This window comes from Astyanax mexicanus, chromosome 23, assembly GCF_023375975.1.
Source record: "Astyanax mexicanus isolate ESR-SI-001 chromosome 23, AstMex3_surface, whole genome shotgun sequence".
NCBI lineage: Eukaryota > Metazoa > Chordata > Actinopteri > Characiformes > Acestrorhamphidae > Astyanax > Astyanax mexicanus.
Genome location: NC_064430.1, coordinates 14,630,108 through 14,653,132, shown reverse-complemented (window position 1 = coordinate 14,653,132; position 23,025 = coordinate 14,630,108). Strand labels below are relative to the sequence as shown.

At 39.5% G+C, this 23,025-nt stretch overlaps 1 protein-coding gene across 2 annotated transcripts in view; it reads right to left on the bottom strand.

Moving 5' to 3' along the window:
- creb3l1 (cAMP responsive element binding protein 3-like 1) overlaps positions 1 to 23,025 on the bottom strand; it is a 56,513-nt gene that overhangs the window by 16,402 nt on the left and 17,086 nt on the right. For both annotated transcript variants that reach the window (XM_007244920.3, XM_007244919.4), the window contains exons 2-4: positions 16,440 to 16,644; positions 6,638 to 6,807; positions 959 to 1,043 (exon numbers count right to left, since the gene is read on the bottom strand). In XM_007244920.3, the coding sequence (XP_007244982.3) occupies positions 959 to 1,043; positions 6,638 to 6,807; positions 16,440 to 16,644 (460 nt within the window). The remainder of the gene's footprint in view (positions 1 to 958; positions 1,044 to 6,637; positions 6,808 to 16,439; positions 16,645 to 23,025) is intronic.

Here is a 23,025-nt window from a genome sequence, read left to right as displayed (position 1 = left end):
TCACAAACCAGCCCAAAGGAGAGCGAGATTGGAGAGATCTTGCAGGCAGAACATGCCACATTTAATCTGAACCCCTCACACACCCTAGAAAGAGCGTATTTATAAACGTGGAGTGAAGCAGGCGGGGAAGTGGGGAGGTGTTGGAGAAAAAGAGTGATGCAGAGTGACACAGTGTTAAAGAAAGGCTTCTTGATGGAGTGCTGGAACTCAAACTGAGGGGTTTAGAGTTCCCAGTGACTCAGAAAGAAATCATCAGGCGAAAAAGCGCGTTTTACGCTCAGCGATAAAATACAGATATGGATAGAGCCATTCTTTGACAGCCCATGCATCTTAACACATATGTACCACCTGAAATCATGGGGGCAGTGCCTTCAACATGAGCACTGCCAAAAAAACAAGAGGTGGCCTGTGAGGCCATCTAATTCAATAAGTTCCAACTAAGGTTCCTTTGTTGCTTTCCAGAGTTTCTTTTTCACTTTCCTGTGCATATGGCAGTGGTTATGTTTCATTTGCATTTGTTCATTTGTGCTTTACAGTAATATTGCTCTGTAGCATCCATATCTGTAAGCTTTTAGAGGAGAATGTGCACAAATACATACAAAATGAATGTAGAGTACAGACAGAACAATCAGTCTGTCCGTATCCGTAAGATTTCAGAGAGCATGCAACAATACAGACACAATGAATGCAGACTACAGACAGAACATCCATATCCGTATCCGTATTTATATTTATTGAGCATGATTGAGCCTTTGAGCCTACTAAACAAGCTTCACTTTCTAATCATGAATAATAGAAACAATTAATTACACAAAATGTAGTTTAATGACGATGGGGTGCTTATCTAGCAGATGGCATCCAAGGATGCTGGAAGCTATCCCATGAAAGTTTAACAGCCTAATTTGTCATCTAGTAGCAGTGTATGCATGTGTGTGTGTGTGTGTGTGTGTATACCCACCAGTGGGGACACTAAGGAACTGGCTGGCGTCTCTGGGCTCTGCTTTGATAGTTGGTACAGTGTTATTACTCTGTTCTCTGTCACCCTGGAACAAAAAACATAGAGAGCAAAACAAAACACAAGATTTTAATATTCAATCGATTCACATTAATTCAGAGTTTTAATACTAGGATCAAGAATGAATAATGGACGTCTATTTTCATACATAAGGTGCACCAGATAATAAAGCACATTTTAAGCGACAATAGTAAGGAACAGGGGTGTCACACGGTAATCTACACAGATTTCTCTCCTGTAAACTGTTTATTTAGGTGAGTAAAACGCTTAACGCTAGTAAATGCCGTCCAACAGCGCTACACTGAGGAACCCTGAGTGTTCCGGTAAGCCAGGGCGCTATCAGCTAGCGGTTCATCCGCTATCAGCTAGCGGTTCAACACGCAGGTTACAGTCCGATAATACTCGGCTTTGAATGGAAAAAAGCTAGCGTTGTTACCAGCTAATGCTAATACTGCTCCAGCCTTAGTGCTATAGAAACTTCACTGAAACTCCTTTATAACGCTGCGATTCAGGGGAGTGGCCTTACAACCTGACTGAAATTCATACAAATTCATACATAAGGCGCACCGGATTAAAAGGCGCACTGTCAAATTTTGGGAAAATGAAAGGATTTTAAGTGTGCCTTATAGTGCGAAAAATACGGTATCAGTATATTGATGTGATTATGATATACTGTTTAGCAATACTGTATCAATTCTCAAAAACACAGTATTATTGTTTGATGTATATTTTACATGTATTATGAGACTAGTGGCAGATAGTGGTCACCGACTTTTGTTTTATTCATATTTTATGTATAGGGTGGTTTGTGTTTATACAGTTTTTCTATAATTAGATTTCAAATATTTTGTCTTGATAAAAGTATTTTAATATATCAAATCATTGTGATCATATGTATATCTATACAGCCATAGCTGATATATATCTGGTGTTTAGTAACATCTTTAATATTTCACTTCTCTAGATCTTTATCAGTGACTCTACTTCAAAAGTCTCACCTAAAAGATCTTTCCTTTGTATGATCTGAGTGCCGTTGTTTAATCTTCACTGTAAACTTGCGCTATCTGCATCATAACTCCACTGTCTGTTCCACATTTGAGCCTCGATTCGTTTCAGTGTTTCTTCCTCATACTCTTGTGGAGTTTCTCCTGCCACTGTCGATCTCCGCTTGCTCGTTACACGCCTGGACCTTGAAAACTGTAAAGCTGCTTTGGGACAATGTCTGCTATAAAAAGCGCTACACAAATAAAAGCAGTCCAAATGTAGTAAGCGTTCGGGAAGCCTGGAAAAATGACTTCAGGCAAGATTTTCAAACTCTCCAGTGGGCCACAGAACTGCACGGTGCTTCCTAGCTGTTTTCTGGCTTTAACAGACCTGACTCGAGTCATCAGCTAAGCCTAATTATGCTTCATGAGTCGAATCAGAGGGGTTAGAGCACGGAAACAAACTTTTCCAGAAAGCCCCGGGATAGTTTCCACTATCTGTCATTTAGGAATGGCAGACAGCAGAGTTTTGGTCGTAATCCAATTTATCTTCCTAACCGACTCTATTTGCCTTAATTTGTGGGACAGCTGAATAATTTGACACATTATGTAAAGCAGTAAGCTTTCGGGTGTTCTTCTTTCTGTACACTATATACATACAGATCTGGAAAAAATTAAAAGACTAAATCAGTTTTGTTGATTTTGCTATTTCTAGGTATATATTCAGAGCTGTATATGAGGGTCTGATCCACTCTTACCAGTGCAACACACAATACTAACACTACAGTGATGAGAATGACCCACCACACAAATAATAACTGTGCTCTGTGGTGGTCCAGCAGGATGGTCCTCTTACCATTGAAGAAGTGTCACGTGAAGGGTGAAATATACAAGACAAATGTCTGTAATTATAGAATTACAAAGTCACAGTACACTTAGTTCCAACTTAGTTACAGTTAGAACGCCAATCGTTAAATTAAAACATAAATGTATTAATCACAACAATATTTTGTGAGTAAATCATGAATAACATCATGATTACATTCTTTTAAATGCTGGTATTTAACTGTATTTTTTGTTTTTGGGATGGTTACTAAAATAACGGTATAGTGTGATTCACACCTGGCAGACTAGATCATTTTTTACTGTATTATAATATTTCAGGGTAGTTTTGATGCTTTTTAAACTAGAATATTTTAGTGTGCTGAGTTGCTGAGTTTAACTGAGAGTTTTAATATGCTAGTGTAGCTCCATATTCCACACCTTCAACAGCTTAAAAAGAGGAAACGCTGTGTATCAGCTGTGTATGTTTGTGTGTGCATGAACACAAAAGTGTGTGAGAAAGAGAGAGAGAAAGAGAGCATACATTTCAGTATAAATAAAAGGTAATATATTTTCCGGACAGTAATATGTAATATGTGTTATATTGATAAATAAAACTGCTAACTGCTCTTCTTTTTTAATTTGCTTAAAAAAATAACTAGTTAAACTTTCCAGATTAACTGCACTGACGTTAATGCATTAATGTTGACAGCCCTCATAGCCCTAATATGGTTCTATAGAAAAAGCTTAAAAAACTATTGAAATACCATCAAAAGGTCATAAAGTTGCTCTTTGATTGACATGTGAGCTGAACGCAGACTAGCCACAGAACTTCCGTAGAAGAGAAAAGCTCCTCTTCCGAAGAGCAAAAATTATATAAAGCTGTGCCTAAATTATAGTAATTACTGGATGTCATATTATAATGCTGTGTCATTTGGACTGTGTACTTATACTCTCCCCATAGGATTCTGTCTGTGCCTGTGAGTCTCTCTCTCTCTCTCTCTCTGTCTCTCTCTCTCTCTGGCACACACTCTTTCAGAGCACACAAAATCATGCATTACTTTATCTATAGATTCCACATAAAAATGTGTATATATATATTTTATTATTGGCAAAAATAGTCTAGGTGAAAATTTTGATTTTTTACACTATAAAGCGCATCTAAAATCCTTTACTTTTCCCAAAAATCGACCTTATAATATGAATTTTAGTCAGTCAGATTGTAAGGAGCAGTAAAGCCACTCTGCTGAAGGAGTTTCAGTTAATTCTCCTGCACTGAGACTGGAGCAGTATTAGCATTAGCCTTGAACCAAGCTAAGCGCTAGCTCTTTCGTCGTTCAGAGGTGAGTCCTACTGGCCTGTAGCCTGCTGCTAACCTCGACTAGCACTGCTGGAGCAGCATTTTCATTAGCCACTAACCGCAATAAGAGCTAGCTAGCTCTTTCACTATTCAGGGGGGAGTATTATCAGACTGTAGCCTGCATGTTTACCACGTTAAAACAAGCTATGTGGGACGAACCACTAGCTAATATCGCCCTGGCTTACAGGAATACTGAGTGTAGGTTCCTCAGTGTAGCGCTGTCGGGCGGCATTAGCCGCTAATCGCAGCACTAATGCTGCTGCACCCAGCCTGATTGGAAATCTGTAAATCTAAGCTTACTGTAAATAAGCAGAAGCGCTTTACTCACAGAAATAAACAGTTTTCAGGAGAGAAATCTGTGTAGAATAACATCCAGCGCTCGTTTGACTTTCAAAGAAAATCTTTTTTTTTTTTTTAAGAATTACAGTTTTGTTTACTTGGCTTAGATTTATAAATAAATCTAAGCTAAGTTAAGTAAAACATAAATTAGAAGGAAAACATTGAGACGCCCCTGTTCCTCACTTGTGTCGCACAATGTGCCTGATAATCTGGTGCACCTTATGTATAAAAATAGACTAGAAAATAGATGTTTATGAAAAGTGCGCCTTATAGTGCAAAAAATACGGTATTATACGGTCTATACGGACCGTATACGGTCTATACGGTTCACGACAAATCAAGCACTGTACATTCAATACATTATTTATGTCCTTCCCTGCTCGCTCTAATGACCCACTGCTTTAGTTCCTTACACTTGAATAAAACGTACAACATTAGCCAAAAATGCTAACAGAGCTCGAAACTCTGCTGTAAAGAGGAAGCCAAGAATGTCAGTGCTCTTGTCCTGCGTGTTTGTATATATTGGCAGGCAAATACCAAACACCTGCTAACATACTGCTCCACAGAGACAGCGAGAGAGAGTGCATGTGTGTGTGTGTGAGTGCGCGAGAGAGTGTGAGTGAGTAAAAAAGAGAGAGCAGACTTTTTATAAGGCACAGATGAGGCCGCTGGTCTGGGCGAGTGTGTAATCAGAACAAACAGAGGAGTTTTACACACTGACGGAGGATCACACAGTCGGCCTCAACAGAACCAGACCCAGCACTGGAGCTGAGACTGCAACAGCTGGAGTTCAGGCCTAGGGTTCACTGAGCTGAACTCCTAACAAACACAAACACACACACGCACACACATGCACGAGAGAGAGAGAGAGAGAGAGAGAGAGAGAGAAAGAGAGAAAGAACGAGAACATGTTCCCTGGGCAGAGCTCTAGTGCAAGCTGCCAGCTGACTACGAGAACAGTTCAGGATGTGTGTGTGTCTCTCATTCTCTTCCAAATGCAGCAGCGGTCCCTCTGGTTCTCAGTGTGTGTAAGGTTTGTCAGCTTCCCTGTTCATCCAGTAATCTTGCATTCACTGCACTTTTGGATCAACTACTATATACTGTACATACTTTCTGTGATCTTATATCTGTGTGAGGTCACATTGATTTTTCACATTAAAAAATAAGCAGTAAAGCAGGGGTGCCCATGGGTGCCCACGGATGTTTGGGGGTGGGGGTGAAATAAACAGCTCTGGAAAAAAACTTCTACAGTTTCAAAATCAGTTTCTATGATTTTGCCATTTATAGGTATATGTTTGAGTAAAATGAACGTTGATGTTTTATTCTATAAACTACAGACAACATTTCTCCATTTGCAGAAAATGAGAAATGGCTGAAATAACAAAAAAAATGCAGAGCTTCCAGACCTCAAATAATGCAAAGTAAACAAGCTCATATTAACAAAGTTTTAAGAGTTCAGAAATCAATATTTGGTGGAATAACCCTGGTTTTTAGTTTTCATGCATATTGGAATTGGAATGTTCCCCTCCACCAGTCTTACACACTGCTTTTTTTCCCACTCCTGGTGCAAAAATTCAAGCAGTTCAACTTGGTTTGATGGCTTGTGATCATACATCTTCCTCTTGATTATATTCCAGAGGTTTTTAATTTGGTAAAATCAAAGAAACACACTTTTAAGTGGTCTCTTATTTTTCTCCAGAGCTGTATACAGCAATTTATAACTAATTTTTCCCAACCCAGAGTTTAAAATCCAAGATAACTGCATGACCTGTTAACAGTATTTAGTAGTATTGTAAAGTTTATTAACAATTTTCTATCTGTTTGTGTGTCACTATAATAAATCAGACATACACAGCACTGCTGTTCATGTTGTAACTAGCTGTGGACATGGTGTTTGGATGTGCAAAGTGAAATATGCAAAGGAAATGCATTATTAATTTAACTAGCATTGCTAACCTGGCACATAAAAAATTTTACATTTATATTTTGATAAAATTAATCATAAAACAACTTTAAAATGACTGTCAAACTCTTTAAATAACTGTTTCTTTGGACACGTTCACAGCTCCAACATCCAACTTTAAAAGTAAATGGAAGACAGCATTAGCTCTCTCTCACCTTGTCGTGAGTATTGCGTCTCTGTGGTGGTGGGGCGAGGGTGAGGGGCTGAGCAGCAGTGCTGGAGGTGGCCATTGGGGACGCCGTGGTGATTGATGGTTCAGAAAGCAGGTTGGGTTCTTGCTTCACCAGGATGGCCGTGAGGTCCTGACTGAATGCCCACATGCCCTCTGAACCAGGTGAGAAACAAACAATACACAGTGATGGTTAGAACTGGATAATAAGAATATTCTTGTGGCAGTTTAAGAAAAAATTAAACAGTTTTTGGTTCTTAAAGGGATATAAAATGTACACAGTCAATTTTCTTTGATTTTGTGGTAAAAAAAATACCAAAATATCAGAATAAAATTCGGATTTACCAAGTTTAATGCTGTGCCTGATTAATAGTTTTTTAATGAGTTTCAATGACAGTATCTACCAGTATAGACTGACTGAGCTGGTTTATACGAACCTTAATACTAATGATAATATAATTTTTATTGAGGAGTCTCTTACAGAAAAAACAAATCCATTCATATGTTGCATATAAGAGACTTTTTAAAGTGTTACTAAAAACAAGAGACTATGGCTTTGTTAAAAATGCAAGCGAATCAGATCTGTTTCTCAAATCAGATCTGTTGAGATGACTGTTCACACTGTTATTTGCAAGTTATCAGATCAGATTTGCATCGCTCTTGTTGAGCCCCTACACTTCCATCACTTTGAATTTGATGGTGTTGTGCTGTTAGTGACCCATTAAAAAAATTAGAGACACATTAAAATCTGATTTATGCAACCATTCCAGACTGGCACCCATCTGTTCAAACCTGACTGTAATTCAATTACATTCAATTCAGTTTTTTTTATATAGTGCTTTTTACAACAAATGTAAGGCCAACAGTGGCAAGGTGGTGGGGGCGTCAGAGACTCAGTAAGCAGAACCCATCCACCTTTGGTTGACACGGACAGCACTAACAAATAACAACTGTACAAAGAGATAAATGGGAGCTATAGCTAACGCAGAATCTGAGAATTCTGATTTATGAGTGTGATTAGGTGATGGGCACATGCTTATTGTTAAAATCCAGACACTTTTATATGTACAGCTATGAAGTGTGCCAAGAATGGATCCATGGATCAGCGCAGGGTTCTAGAGCCGGACTGCATCACAGCGCTAATTCTGATCTAATTTCTAAAAATCTGACATCATGTCAGTTTTGGCAATCCAGACTATTAGAAATCAATCTGTAAACAATCCTGATACACATAAAAAATAAGATTTGGACTGGTAGTCTGAACAGTCTGAGCCTAATACTGGAGTAATAGTGAGACCTGACACTACTTCACAATACAATGGTACTTAGACAGGACATTAGTGGCAGGCCTGGCGCATGCCCAGTGCTACTTGTGTTTATGACCTGAAGGTTAGTGCAAAACAGCTCCCCTTTATTCTCCCCAAATGAGTCCCAGGCTGGAGGAGCGTGATCAGAGCGTCCGTTTCCCCTCGTAAGCAGAAAGAAGCAGGCAGGGGGTGTGAGGGAAGCGCTGCCTCTGTGGAGCTCTCAAAGCAGAAAGGCACACGCGCCGAACCAGGGGTGCTCGTTACCTCCGCAGCGTTTGTTTGTACCCTGAATAGCAGGATCGATAAAACATTACGTGGCCTTGTAAAAGCAGGACAGCTGTTTTTGATGTTTCGTCTCTGTAGGGGAAGGCGAGCAGCGGGAGTGTGATTACAGTGGGAGAGGAAAGCTTTCTCTCCGCTTTCACTGGCTCAGAGGAGCGGCCTTACGCTCAGGTTCCTACAGGGAAGCCCAGGGGAGAGTCATTTATACAGCGGATTAATTCCTGTGTGCCTCTCTGAATCAAACCCAGCCCAAAGAAAACAGGCCCTCGAGTGGAGCTGCTACTGTGCATCAGGGGTCAATCCTGGACCCATTTCAGTTCCTCAAAGCTAATAGGCAGGATGAAAGTGACTCAAAGCCCTGCGTGACCTCCCTCAAATCACTCACAATTCAATAGCCCATTTCTAAATCTTCCCTTTTTCCCTTTCTTCAGTACCTGTGCACAAAAATGGAACGAGTCTTTAAAAAAAATACAGCAGTAACAGATTCCTGCTTGCTGTCCTTATATGAACTCCACGACTTCATACCCGCCTTCTCGGGTGCGTCTTTATAACCCTTTATTACAACAATAGCTTTACTAAACCGGCCTATAATTATTTTAATTTAGCATGTAAAATCTCAGACCCTCCTGGATATCCTGAAAAAGGTTTCCCTCCCAATAAAAAAGCCACGCCCCCTCTCCCAAAGGGCTTTACCCCCTAGGGTATGAATGTGCATCAGGTAGGCTTTGAAGTTTAAGCTACATCAGGTCTAATATTGAGCAGAATCCACTCCTGGCAGAGACCTGGGGAGATGCTCATTAGCTGTTTAGAAGCAAGCAAAAAGGGAGCAGTAAAACAGCAAGTGCACCTTTTAACAGCCTGCTACCCCTACATACAGCTTTAAAAGCAGAGGCATGCTGTGCAGTGACTGTATAGACAGATATATAACATGATTATGCCTGCTCTGCTCCCTGCTCTGCTCCCTGCTCTGCTCTCTACTACTCTGGTCTGCTGCTGTGCTGGTTTGCTGCTGTGCTGCTCTGCTGCTGAAAGCTTGCTTTAATCTTCAGCTTCTACACTTTTCTCTGTTTTCTTCTCTTTTACTCTCTTCACACTTACTAATCCACTTTTAGTCTGCTTCCTCTTTGCTCTACACACCTATTAATCCACTCTCAGTCTACTTTTATAGACTTTTTCCTCAGGTTTGCTGGATTAGCTGTTTGCTGCTGCAGTTTGTTTGTGTAAGTTTCTAATTTCAACTGAAACAAGGTGAGTGCTTTTTTTCTCCATGGCTTCTGCTCAGGTTTACACCTGTTTAGAGTGTGGCATGTATAGCTTAGATCCCTTATCCACCGATACTGGTAACAATAGTGGTATTTGTACTAAGTGTGAGATAGTTAGCTCCTTGGTGGATAAGGTGAATAAGTTAGAGCTGCACGTCCGGGGTTTAATAAGGGATAGACAGCAGGATTCACTGTTAGCAGCCCCGGGTGTCTCAGGGAGAGTTAGTACCCCCTCGACTCCGGCCTTAGAGCCCTCACAGCGGGGCGAATGGGTAACGTCTCGGCGGCATAGTCGAAAGGCTAAGGCTAATGCTACCGCAAAGGCCACAGCCAGCCCACCTGAACACCACGCTCCCCCAGTTCACGTGTCAAACAGGTTTGCCCCGCTCAGTGAAGCACCAACTGAGGAGCCTGTTAAAGGTACTCTGGTGATAGGAGACTCTATCGTCCGACACGTGAAATTAGCTACTCCTTTAGGGGCACCAGCGGCAACAGTTACTTGTTTACCGGGAGCCAGAGCACCGGACATTAGTGGCAACCTTAGGTTAGGGAATAGGAGATATTCGAGGGTAGTAATTCATGTAGGGGCCAATGATATTCGTCTGCGGCAGTCTGAAGTAACTAAGGCTAATATTAAAGAGGTGATTAAACAGGCCCAGACGCTGTCCGAGGAGGTAATCTGCTCTGGCCCCATCCCAATGAGGCGTGGTGATGAAGCTTACAGCAGGCTTTCTTCGCTGAACCGCTGGATGTCCAAGTGGTGTGCAGAAAATCATGTGGGCTTTATAGATAACTGGCTACACTTTGAGGGCAAGCCTGGTCTTTTAGGTAGGGATGGTGTCCACCCCACGCGGGAGGGTGCTGCCTTACTTTCATGCAGCATAGCTCATAGTCTTTTAGTTAGTCGGCAGAGTAGTATTAGAAGCTGCTGACAATCCAGAGCCGGGACCAGGCCGCAGACAGAGAGGCTTAACCGACCGTCTGCGAGCTGCAAAGAGACGTTACCTAGATACCAATGTATTCAGACTGTGTCTGTCCCCCGAGTCAAACAAAAACATCAAAAAACTAAAACAGTAAATCTAAATAACTTAACTTATATTAAACAATCATATCCAGACTGTAGTACTAACATTTCAAGCCTAAAGATTGGTTTACTTAATATTAGATCTCTAAATTCAAAAGCAGTTCTGGTGAATGAAATGATAACTGATCAGAAATTCGATGTTCTGTGTCTGACAGAAACCTGGATTAGGCCAAATGAATATGTAGCATTAAATGAAGCCACCCCTGCAGGCTATAATTATATACACAATCCGAGATTGTCCGGTAGAGGAGGTGGGGTCTGCATACTTTTCCAAAGTACCTTAGTTAGCAATCAGAAACACTATGAAAATTTTACTTCTTTTGAGCTTCTTTACACCAGTATAATTAATCCAGTTACAAAAAAGAATGCATTTTCTTTAATTAACATCTACAGACCACCAGGGCCCTATTTAGAATTTTTAAAAGAATTTAGTGATTTTGTCACAGACTTAGCAGTAAGTAATGATAAAGTGATTATAGTTGGAGACTTCAACATTCATTTCGAAAAATTGGATGATCCATTAAAAAAGGCATTCACATCGATTTTAGACTCAGTTGGTATTATTCAAAATATAACAGGACCTACTCATTACTGTAATCATACTCTGGATTTAGTTTTGACCCTGGGTTTGAGCATAGATAACCCGAATATTCGTTCTCAAACCTCCGCAATTTCAGATCATTACCTTATTTCATTTAAATTACATCTTAGTCATAATATACGTACATCCCCTAGCTACTCTGTAAAACGTTCAATTACGCCTTTTACAGCCCAACAATTTACACATAAGCTTCCAGACTTATCAACTCTAATGTACTCTCCTGTAGACCCAGTAGAACTAGACAAACTAACCGAAGGTTTAGAAAATACCTTTCGCTCTACCTTAGATGTTGTAGCACCCCTTAAACACAAAATAGAGAGACAGAAAAAGCTCGCACCGTGGTACAATGATCAAACTCGTACCTTAAAGCAGTTAGTACGAAATTTAGAGCGTAAATATCGATCAACTAAACTGGAAGTGTTTCACTCTGCGTGGAAAGACAGTCTTGTTAAATATAGAAAAGAACTTAATAAAGCCCGCTCAGCATATCTGGCCTCACAGATCGAGATAAATAAAAATAATCCTAGAGTTCTCTTTAGTGTTATTTCCAAATTAACTAAAAACCAGGCAGGTACTGAACCTCAGATTCCAGCCATTTACACCAGCAACGATTTTATGGACTTCTTCAATAGTAAAATTGAAAACATTCGGGATAAAATTAAACAGATAAATATTACATCCTCTCTATCATCTGGTCTGGCTGATCTAGAACAAAACTCTGTTACTGAAGTTAGGTTGGAAGTCTTTAACCCACTTCCACAGCTAGAACTAGAGAAAATTATCTCCTCTTCAAACAGCACAACCTGCACACTTGATGCTGTTCCCACAAAATTATTAAAACAGGTACTGCCAGATATAATTAAACCTCTGTTAATGATAGTAAACTCATCGCTCGCCCTGGGCCATGTACCCAAAGCCTTTAAAACAGCTGTAATTAAACCTCTGATCAAGAAACCAAATCTTGATCCTAGTGTACTGTCTAACTATAGACCTATTTCAAACTTACCCTTTATTTCTAAGATTTTAGAAAAAGCTGTAGCCCAACAACTTTGCTCTTACCTGCAAAGAAACCAGATCTATGAAAAATTTCAATCTGGATTTAGGCCTTATCATAGCACTGAGACAGCTTTAGTTAGAATAACAAACGATCTACTTATAGCCGCCGACCAAGGCTGTGTTTCCTTACTCGTACTTCTCGATCTGAGCGCAGCCTTTGATACAATAGATCATACTATCCTTTTAGAAAGACTAGAGAACATGGTCGGTGTAACCGGAACTGCCTTAGCATGGTTTAAATCGTACTTAACCGATCGCTATCAGTTTGTGAGGATAAATGATATGTCTTCCAGTTATACCAAGGTAAGATATGGAATTCCACAAGGCTCTATATTAGGACCGTTATTATTTACATTATATATGCTCCCACTGGGCAAAGTTATTAGAAAACACAATGTGAATTTTCATTGTTATGCGGATGACACGCAGCTCTTCATATCAGCCAAACCTGATGACAGAGTGAGATTAAAGAAAATCGAGGATTGTGTAGAAGATGTAAAATCATGGATGTCGCACAACTTCCTCCTATTAAATAGTGATAAAACAGAAGTTCTCCTATTAGGCCCCAAAGCTGCTAGAAATAAATTATCAGACTTAATGCTAAATCTGGCTGACTTCTCAGCCACCCCTGGTTCAGCAGCTAAAAACCTTGGAGTTATCATAGATTCAGATCTAGCATTCGATAAACACATATCTAATGTTACTAGAACAGCTTTTCTACACCTCCGTAACATCGCCAAGCTAAGAAATGCCCTATCACTGCATGACGCAGAAAAATTAGTACATGCCTTTATTACCTCAAGGCTAGATTATTGTAATGCGCTACTGTCTGGATGTTCCGGCAGTAACTTAAATAAACTTCAGCTAGTTCAAAATGCTGCAGCCAGGGTCCTTACTAAAACTAGAAAATTTGACCATATTAGTCCAGTACTATCAACACTGCACTGGCTTCCAGTCAAATTCCGCATAGACTATAAAATTCTCCTGTTAACGTATAAAGCCCTACACGGACTCGCTCCTGAGTATTTACAAGACCTCATCTCCTGTTATGAACCACCGCGATTACTCAGATCTCAGGGTGCTGGTTTATTAGTAGTGCCTAAAATTCAGAGGAGCTCTGCAGGAGGAAGAGCTTTCTCTTATAAAGCGCCTCAACTCTGGAATAATCTCCCCGAATATGTTCGGGACTCAGACACAGTCTCAATCTTTAAGTCTAGACTGAAAACTTACTTGTTTAGTTTAGCTTTTGGTAATTAATGTTTTTCCCTTTAGATAAGGCTGCAGATTCAGGGGTTCATGGACAGAGGAAATTGTGGTAAACTGAGATGCTGGTGCTGTTGTTCTCCCACTGCACACGGTCACTCAGGTTTGTGGACGGTGGAGTGGGTGGATGCTGGTGTTTCAGGGTGCCTCCATGTCTATGTTACCTTCTGGCTCTCTGCCTTTAGTTAGGCTGTTTTATTCAGTTCTGCCGGAGTCATTTGCCACACTCTGATAATGTTTTAATATTCTCAGTTTTGCATAAATCCAGTCAAAACTAATTCCATCTCTCTGCCTTCCTCCGAGTTACTGACTGCCCACCTGTCTGACCCGATACCGATGTTGGACCCTCAGGCTCTCGCGTCTCCTGTCCGGCCAGACTGATGGAAGTTTCTGAAGTCAGCTCTTCTCCACCACCACCACAGATCAGCTGCTCATCGACCATCTTACTCTCCACTACAGATTACATCCAAGCCATTAGTGGCGCTATTACACTCCTGAATACATAAAACCTATATGGATGTATAAAAGACTTTTTAAATTTTAATTTAAAAGTCGTTTGACCAGTGGTAGGATGGTCCCCCCTTTAATGTGAGTCTTGGTCCTCCCAAGGTTTCTTCCTCCTCCTGCAGCTCTGAGGGAGTTTTTCCTTGCCTCCGCGCCCACTGGGGGTTCTGTATTCTGTATTTTCTATGTGTAATGTTTTGCCTGATTCTTTGTCCTGTAATCATGTTTCTGTAAAGCTGCTTTGTGCCAACACCTGTTGTAAAAAGCGCTATACAAATAAATTTGATTTGATTTGATTTGATTTAGCCTTAAATATTGTTGGCTATCATTTTGATAGCACTACACTTTTGGTAACAATGCATGTTATACAGACTCAGCAGGCCTGCAGGCAGTTTCTCATACAATTCATACCAATATACCACTAGCATCTGGCTAGAATTGTGCATGCAAAGTGACAAGCGCCTCCATGGGACATAAGCATTGTCACAGTCACACTAAATATTTTTCTACATCCTTTTTTGTTGTTGTGTCCATTTTTATGAAAACAATATGAAACTGGCTGACCCTTATTTTGTCAAAATATTAGATTAAGATGAATGGGTCAGTAGAAATGCTCTGAAATAAACTCATCTGAGCCCTTCTAATGAACAACCATATATTGACCTTTTTTCCCTTTGTTAAATTCACATTAAAAAACACAAACATGCTTAATTTAGACTTGAAAGTCTTTATTCATGAAGGAACTTAAACAAAATAAATTACCCTAGAGAAGAAAGGGAGAAAAGAGGGGAAATCTGTACATGGTTATTCATTGAAAGGGCTCAGAAAGAAAGAGTGTTTTTTCCTTTACCTGCAAAGTTGCCATTTTGGAGATACAAGACTTACTCCGTACTCCTAGTTATCACCTCAGTGTAATACTTTTTTTTTACTGTTTTAGCAAAAGAATTTAACATGGTTCTCATTTCCCATTATATAAATCTAAGACAAGTTATATAGATTATATCTGTCCAGTATCATTAATTCTACTTTAATCCTGGATATATTAAGATATTTGGAGTGCATTATTAGTATCTAGATATTATGAATAAGATCTGATAAAATTCTTGTTTTTTTATATCGTTATAATATTGTTATATATATACAAAATAAATATGGATTTTATACAATTATAGAAATCTACTGTATAAGACTAAATATTAAGTCTACTAATGCAAAGAAGAAAATGTTTTTTTTTCTGCAGTTTATTCCTATTTGGCAATAATCAATGCATGCATTCTACTGTGCTTAAAGCCCCAGCCTGAGCTGAAAGAGTTAACGGTATTGGGCCTCCCTGAAGCTCTGTGGCTTCACTGCAGCCCAGGACAGAAGGGTTACACACACACAACCCAAAATTTAGGATGATGCAACAGTCCAGAGCAGCCAGAACATTTTCCACAGATCTAGCCCCCCTACTTTCACCTCTCGCTTGCTCCAGCTGAAGAAAAAAATCTGGAAAGCAGATATCATCTTTTTATTTTATTGATGGCTGCTTTTTGCATGGCCTTAGAGAGAGAGAGAGAGAAAGAGAGACAGCCAAAAAGAGACAGAGAGAGATAGAGAGAAAGGGTGAGTGAGAGCAAAAGAGAGAGAGAGAGAGAGAGAGAGAGAGAATGTGTGCATTGGCTCTTTGCCTGGAATCCCCGGCTCTGCTTTCCGTGGCAGGCTGAGCTTTTGGCTAAGGCTGCGTCAGGGAACCCTGTGCTGAACGGGAGCTCCAGGAGAAAGGGCAGACGGAGAGAGAGCGAGAGAGTGAGAGAGTGAGAGAGTAAGGGCAGCTTCTGCAATCCAGAAGGATGAGCTGTACTTCTGCTATGTGTTCTATTTTGACAGAGATATAGGTAGTTCGCAAGAAAGCACAAGGATTCAGTAGAAGGAAAGAAAAAGATTGCAGCTGACACTTTTCTGTGTGTGTGTGTGTGTGAGTGAGTGTTTGTGTGTGTGTTTGCCTCTGTAAAGGTTTCACAGAAGCATGCTTAAATCCATCTGTGCTTCTGTATAGCAGTGTGTGTTGTGCTGGTATAAGTGGATTAGACACAGCAGTGCTGCTGGAGTTTTTAAACACCTTAGAGTCACTGCTGGACTGAGAATAGTCCACCAATCAGAAATATGCAGCCAACAGCGTACTGTGGGCAGCGTCTCTAACTTTACAAGGTCTACAAATCTATAAAATAGACTAACTAGGTCAGAGTATCTAATAAAAGAGGACAGTGAGTAGACACAGATGGTCTACAGGCTGTACATATTGTTATATAAAACTAAAAAATGCTTCTATTTAGTCAGTGGAGACTATAACAAATGCACAGTGAGTGGTATAGATAAGAAGGTGGTGTTAATGTAATGTTATAGTTGGTGGATACATATATGTATACGTGTTTGAAAGAGTCACCTACCGTCATCGCCATCTGATTTAATTGGCATGGAGGGGCTCTGAGGGGCAGAGTCTCCGCTAAGGGAGTAGCTGTGTTCCTGCTGGATGTCAGGGTTCGGGGGCTCCAGCTCGAGGTCCAGCAGCGGCGTCCTCTCAGCTAGCATGTGCTCATCGAAGAAGTTGCTGAAGAGTTCATTGGAGAAGTCCTCCATCTGTTCTGAGAAGTGCTGAGTATTTGAAAAAGAGAAAAAGAAGAGCTTAGTAAAAGCAACGACAGCGGAAATGTTGTATTTTATCAATTTCATTATTATCTATTAAAGTTTTTGAAGTTTTCTTTGATTGGTTATGATAACTCCATAGCATTCATCCAATGGGTTCCTAGGGTTAACCCAATCAAATACTTATATTTCATAACTAACTGAGAGGTTTTTCAGCTTATGTTAATGCAGCATTATGTGAAAATAAATTATGTGAACTAAAGGACATGCTTTACACATGCATTTCTGGACAAGCTGAGAGATATAGAACCATCTCGAAAAAAAAGTGAAAGAATCATTTGGACTGAGGTGGTAGAGCAATTTGATTCATGATTTTACACAAATATTATTCAAATCAAGCAGTTACACAGTTCTCACGAGCAACGTTTCGAAGTGCAATTAGCAGCATAGTAAGCCTGGAGTGGCAATTACAGAGAAGCTTTTCTCCCTATTATAAGTGAATGGAGCATCAACATAATTTAGAAGATATGACTTACATTTTAAATGCTACATACAATGGCTTTAAAGATAGTGTCCCAAAAGCTATTGTGAATTTTTAAGAAAAAAAAATATAAATGTAAACAGCAAAAACCTTACATATGGAACTCAGGTGACATTCTAGAGAAATTAATATTTATTCTACTTTCTCACAGCACAAATGTGCTTCAGACTGGCTAACTTGTCCTACTTCTACTTTAACTAATAAGGTAATTATTAGCTAAGCAAATTCAGAGCAGTGTATTTCCTAATTTAAATTCAAACCCTGACTTGGCATCTCAAATGTGTCCTTAAACAATAGTTGTACTATATTTAGTTAGTGTGTGTGTACAGATATCTAAAGTGTGTGCATTTGGATGTGTATGTCAGAGCGAGAAAGACATTTGAGTGAGTGTGCGTGTTTGCTAAGGAGGGGTGTAACAAAGGTGTGTGAGGACCTGACACCTGTTTACATCCTGGTGAACAGGTGTGTGAGTGACGCAGCAGTGGAGTACTGAGCACATGGACTAGCCAGAAGTGACACCTGTGCACATGCGCACACACTACTCACTCTTACACACACAGACGCATACGCCATAGTTACACACTTTCACCAGGATACGACACACACCCTCCATCTGCGTGTTCCCACGGAATCCCTTGACCTCGGTGACACACTGGATAGAGAGATAATGTGGACCTGTGTGGTGTAAAAAAAATCTACCTGTTTTAATGTTTTTTTTATCTTTTTTATCTCAAACATTTTGAAAAATACGTTTTCTTGTAGATAAACGATACAGAGAAATTACCAATGCTGTGATCCTACTGCTTACAATACACACTGACAGGTCAAAAGTCAAGGGACAGCAGCATGTACACTTATTATGATTTGTTACCTTATAAAGCAGTGTAAAAAAAACCCACACCATCTTATGTTGTGAATACGAAACAAGTTCATATTCATAAAGTTTTAAAAGTTCATAAATCAATATTTGGTGGAGAAACCCTGCTTTTTCATCACATTTTTAATGCATTTTGGCATGTTCTCCTCCACCAGTCGTACACACTGCTTTTGGATAACTTTATGCCACTCCTGGTGCGAAAATTCAAGCAGTTGATGGCTTGGTTTGATGGCTTGTGATCATCCATCTTCCTCTTGATTATATTCCAGAGGTTTTCTAAATTTATGAAGTCAAAAAACTCATAATTTTTAAGTGGTCTCATAAAAAAGCATTACCACCCACAGTGGACAGCACAGCGAGTGGTAATGATTATGACTGGCAGCATCTGGCTGGAATTATCTGTGCAAATTGCCAATTATTTCTCTCAAATGCATATATTGCATGTCAGTGCATATATTTACATATTTTTTTCTATATTATATATTGTATATGGCTTATGGCTTATCCAGATATAATTCTGATCATCTCATGATGCACAAAGTGACCAGGTGTAAAAGGGGTCCTTTATTCTTCTTCACAACATCAAAACAAAACCCTTATCTGGAACCATGTCTGCTCAGGGTGCTCAAATAACACAGTAGAATCATTCTGACTGGCAAGATTTGCATTAAAAAGGCTAATATAACAAAACTAATAATTAACAAACAAAATATTCAGCTCTAGTAACGAATAAAAAGCTCTTGGATATAATAAATGAATAATAAGGCTCCCAGGGTAATAGGCTAATCAGTGTAAAATGCAGAACCACTCCAGTGTTATGATTCTGTACTCCCCAGGCAATGGTTTATCAGTTTTTCCAGGAAAACCTGTTAGTCTTACATACAAATAATCAGCAAACCGGCTCTCGTACTCAGTGGCATTTATAGAATGGCACCCTGGGAACACCCTGACCATGGGGTGCTCTTATTGACGCAAGCTCTCCTATCGTCAGAAGCATAGACTAATCACTATGGCTAAGTGCTTAACCATAAACAGTCCCACCCTGCAGCTTTGATGTGCGACAGGAGCTTCCTGTTGCTGGTTTGTGGGGCGGATATGTCCACGGACCTCGGTAATCCACACTGAACTAGAGGAGCGGTTTTAAAGAGTAGAGCTGCAGTTTATAGTACTCATTCATTCCAATGAGCAATGTGGACATTGTTATTAGCTGAGAAGCATAAATCACAGGAATAGAAGCAGGAATCCTTTTTTTGTGGTTTGACAAGACGAAGCCACAGATCAGATGCCTGAAAGGCTGAAATTAAAGTAGGTGGAGTTACATCTACACAGCCACATGATATCACATGTCCAGTTCCTTGGATCTACACTCACTGTGCATTTTATCAGTTCTTCTGTTTTTCAAAGGTCAGGACCCCACAGGACCACTACAGAGCAGCTATTGTTTAGGTGGTGGATCATTCTCAGAGCTGCAGTGACACAGTGTTAGTCTGTGTTGTGCTGGTAAAGTTGGATCAGAAACAGGATTGCAATATGGTCACCTACTCAACGTCCAGTCTATTAGACACTCCACAAAGTATTTGTTACAATTTGTAGATGTGACGTCAGAGATAGAAGCTGATCGGTTGCTTCACAGTTGGTGTTGGTTATTCTCTAGTCCTTGATCATCAGTGGTTATGGTATGCTGTTGGCTGTTTTTTGTTGTTTTTAAGTTATAAAGTTATACCAGGATGTCTAGTCTCTCTGTAAGTTAAAAAGGTGGATATCGACATCAGCATATATACAGCTCTGGAAAAAATAAGAGACTGACTTAAAAATGATGAGTTTCTTTGATTTTACCAAATTAAAATTGCTTAAAGTTATTCAAAAGTGGTGTGTAAGACTAGTGAAGGAGAACATGCCAAGATGCATTAAACTGTGATTAAAAACCAGGGTTAAAACATTAAATAATATGAATTTGGTTTCTTTGCATTATTTGAGGTCTGAAAGCTCTGCATCTTTTTTGTTATTTCAGCCATTTCTCATTATCTGCAAATAAATGCTCTAAATGACAATATTTTTATGTGGAATTTGGGAGAAATGTTGTCCGTAGTTTATAGAATAAAATAACAATGTTCATTTTACTAATGAAATCAGAGAAACTGATCCAGAAACTGAAGTGGTCTCTTAATTATTTTTAAGAGCTGTATATATACACGTTATATTTTTTATATCAGCATCGGTCTAGAATTCCCATATCGGAGCATCTCTATTGAATGGACAGCAAACAGGTTTAAGCCCTCTTCTAGAGTGGCCTGTTGTCCAGCAGCCACAGAAAGACCTCTCTTTCTCTCTGGCCTTTGCAGATGATGCAAGAGCAAAACTGCTGATGCAAGAGCTCTGAAATTCCACATCTGGAGTTCAGAGAGGGAGAAAAAAGAAGGAGAAAAAAGAGGGAGAGAGAGAGAGAGAGAGAGAGAGAAGAGAATTCCAGGCTGCCACAGAAAGCATCGGTTGTCCCAAGGGTGCAAGACGGTGTGTATAACCTCTCCATGGCCTCGGCACCGTCTGGTCTTCCTCTGCTAAGGTCAGGAACCAGAAAGTTGAGAGAGAGAGAGAAAAAAAAGCGAGTCTCTCTTCCCTCTCTGTCCCTCCTCTCAGCAGTCTGACTGGCTCTTTCTCTCTAATCCATCAGAGAAAAAAATCTTTAATGCTTTAATTTCAGTGATTACTGTGTTACTGTAATAATCAGAGAGGCAGCATTTGGCTTTGTTTGATCTGTGTAATATACAGATGTGAGATTGGTGTGACTGGTAACACCTTAGTTAAAAAACACAAAGTAAAGTAAATTTAATTCAGTCGTCGTCTTAAGGGTGTGCTTAATGACATGGTAAGTGTAAATGGAGGCCTGTCTGAGAATGCTTATCATATGGAGACTGTGGTATTTCCAGGTGAGATCTGTTCAAAGGAGACTGAGAGAGAGGCAGTGAATTGCGGTATTACCTGCATTAGATGCTTTGGGAAAATAATGGGTTGTCTGAGAGTGTGTATGTGTGTTCCAGCTGGCTCCGCTCTGAGTATGTTCACAGTGTGTATGTGTATGTGTGTTTGCAGATGGTGCAGCTGGCGGTGTGTGAGACCATCAGCATCTTACACACATTCATACAGACACACCACAAACATTGCCAATGCAAGAAAGGCAAAGCTTAGAAAGCCTGCCGGTCACTCACTGCTGTAGACTTCTGTGCACCAGACTGCATGGGCACAAGCAAGCCTCATGCTGGGTTATTGCCAGTGTTATGCTGTGCCATGACTCTGACCAACTTTAAAAGTGAATTCTAGCTACAAATTATACCACACTGCTTCTAAATTCAGTTACAAAGTGCAAACACACCCTGACCCAAGTCAAGACCCACCTTAACTGTACAATGAATTTCAGCAACCCCTGCTTAATTTGAGAAGTTCAGTGGTAGCAGCAGTTGGTGCTTTCTCACTCATCCCACAGAATTGTTTGCTCATGGCTATAGTTGTGGTTAGGCTTTGTGTAACCTTTGATTTTATCTCAACTGTAATGTGGTGTGGAGAGAGAGAAAAAGAAAAGAAGAAACGGACTCAAAGAAAGCGAAAGAAGTACAGAGACGGAGAGAACTCCTTTCAGAACTTCATTTCAAACAGATCCTCTGAAGCCCTCTCATACATACCAACAAAGGAGATTCATCAGACTGGCTACACTCTAATCCTCGGGCTTAGATACCAGCCAGGTGATTTACAGGATGAAATATTTCTTTTCACTCTCTTTAATAAAGATTTGTCCAAAAATAAAACTACTCTGAAAGAAATACTGTCCCTTACTCACCTTAGAAGCCTCATTATAAGACTCGACTGTCGACGACTGGCAACTGAGGGAAGCTTCTAGTCCTTATTTCATTACACTACTCTATTAACCCATAAGAGCCCAGACCTACTTCTGAATATTGATGACAAATTCAAAATTATATCTGATGAATTCAGTCAGCAGTTTTTTTGTGTTTTTTCTTACTGTTGGCACTGTACAGGTTTAAATAGGTTTATTTATCGTATTAATACTTTCATTTATTAACTTCTGTCTGTGACATGAAACCAAAAAAAATTGTTTGAAAAAATGTAATGGGACAGTAAAGCTTTATTGTATTATATTCTATACTGATGTAACACAAATGACACAACGGTTTCACAACTGGTTTAATTTAACCATTAATAAAAGCATTTGAATAGTTGAATTGTTGAAAAAGACTTGTAGAAGCAAAAAATACACTATAAAAATTAGCTAGTTTTAACAAGGGTTTAACAAAACCTTACAATTACTTATTCAACAGTAAACCTTAAGTGGGTTAGGTTAGCTTTTTTTAATAGGCATGCCTCATCAAAAGCCAGTTTACTTAACATTTTGTTCACTCTACACAACTTCATTTCACATTTTCAATGAACCAGGCGCTTATTAAAAATGATTGTGGACATTTCCCAATATTTCCTTAAGTACTAAACTAAGTATGTTCTTATATTTTTCAATCTGTCCTCACCATGGCCTGTGTTTGTCTGAACTTTACAAAGCTTTTAAATGGCTCTTTTTAAGTTAGATACCAGCCAAGTGATTAACAGAATGAATGAAATCTTTTTAATCAAGATTTAACCAAAAATAAAACTACTCAGACAGACATACTGTCCCTTACTCACCTCAGAAGCCTCATTTATTAGCTAGGATATAGCAACTGTTGACGAAGCTTCTAGACCTTACTTCATTAAAACTATTTAAACTATAAAAAAACTTTTTTTTTCTAAACCATATTGTCATGTTGTTTTCCCTTTAAACATACCAAGTTTTCAGACTTTCCCTACAATTAATGTCATTTAAAGGATTTGTGGTTTTATTTATTTATTTATTTTTATTTTCCTTTTTTAAACTATTTAAAACCCTCTGTGGCTGTGTTTTCTGAGTGGAAATACAAAGCAGCGCATG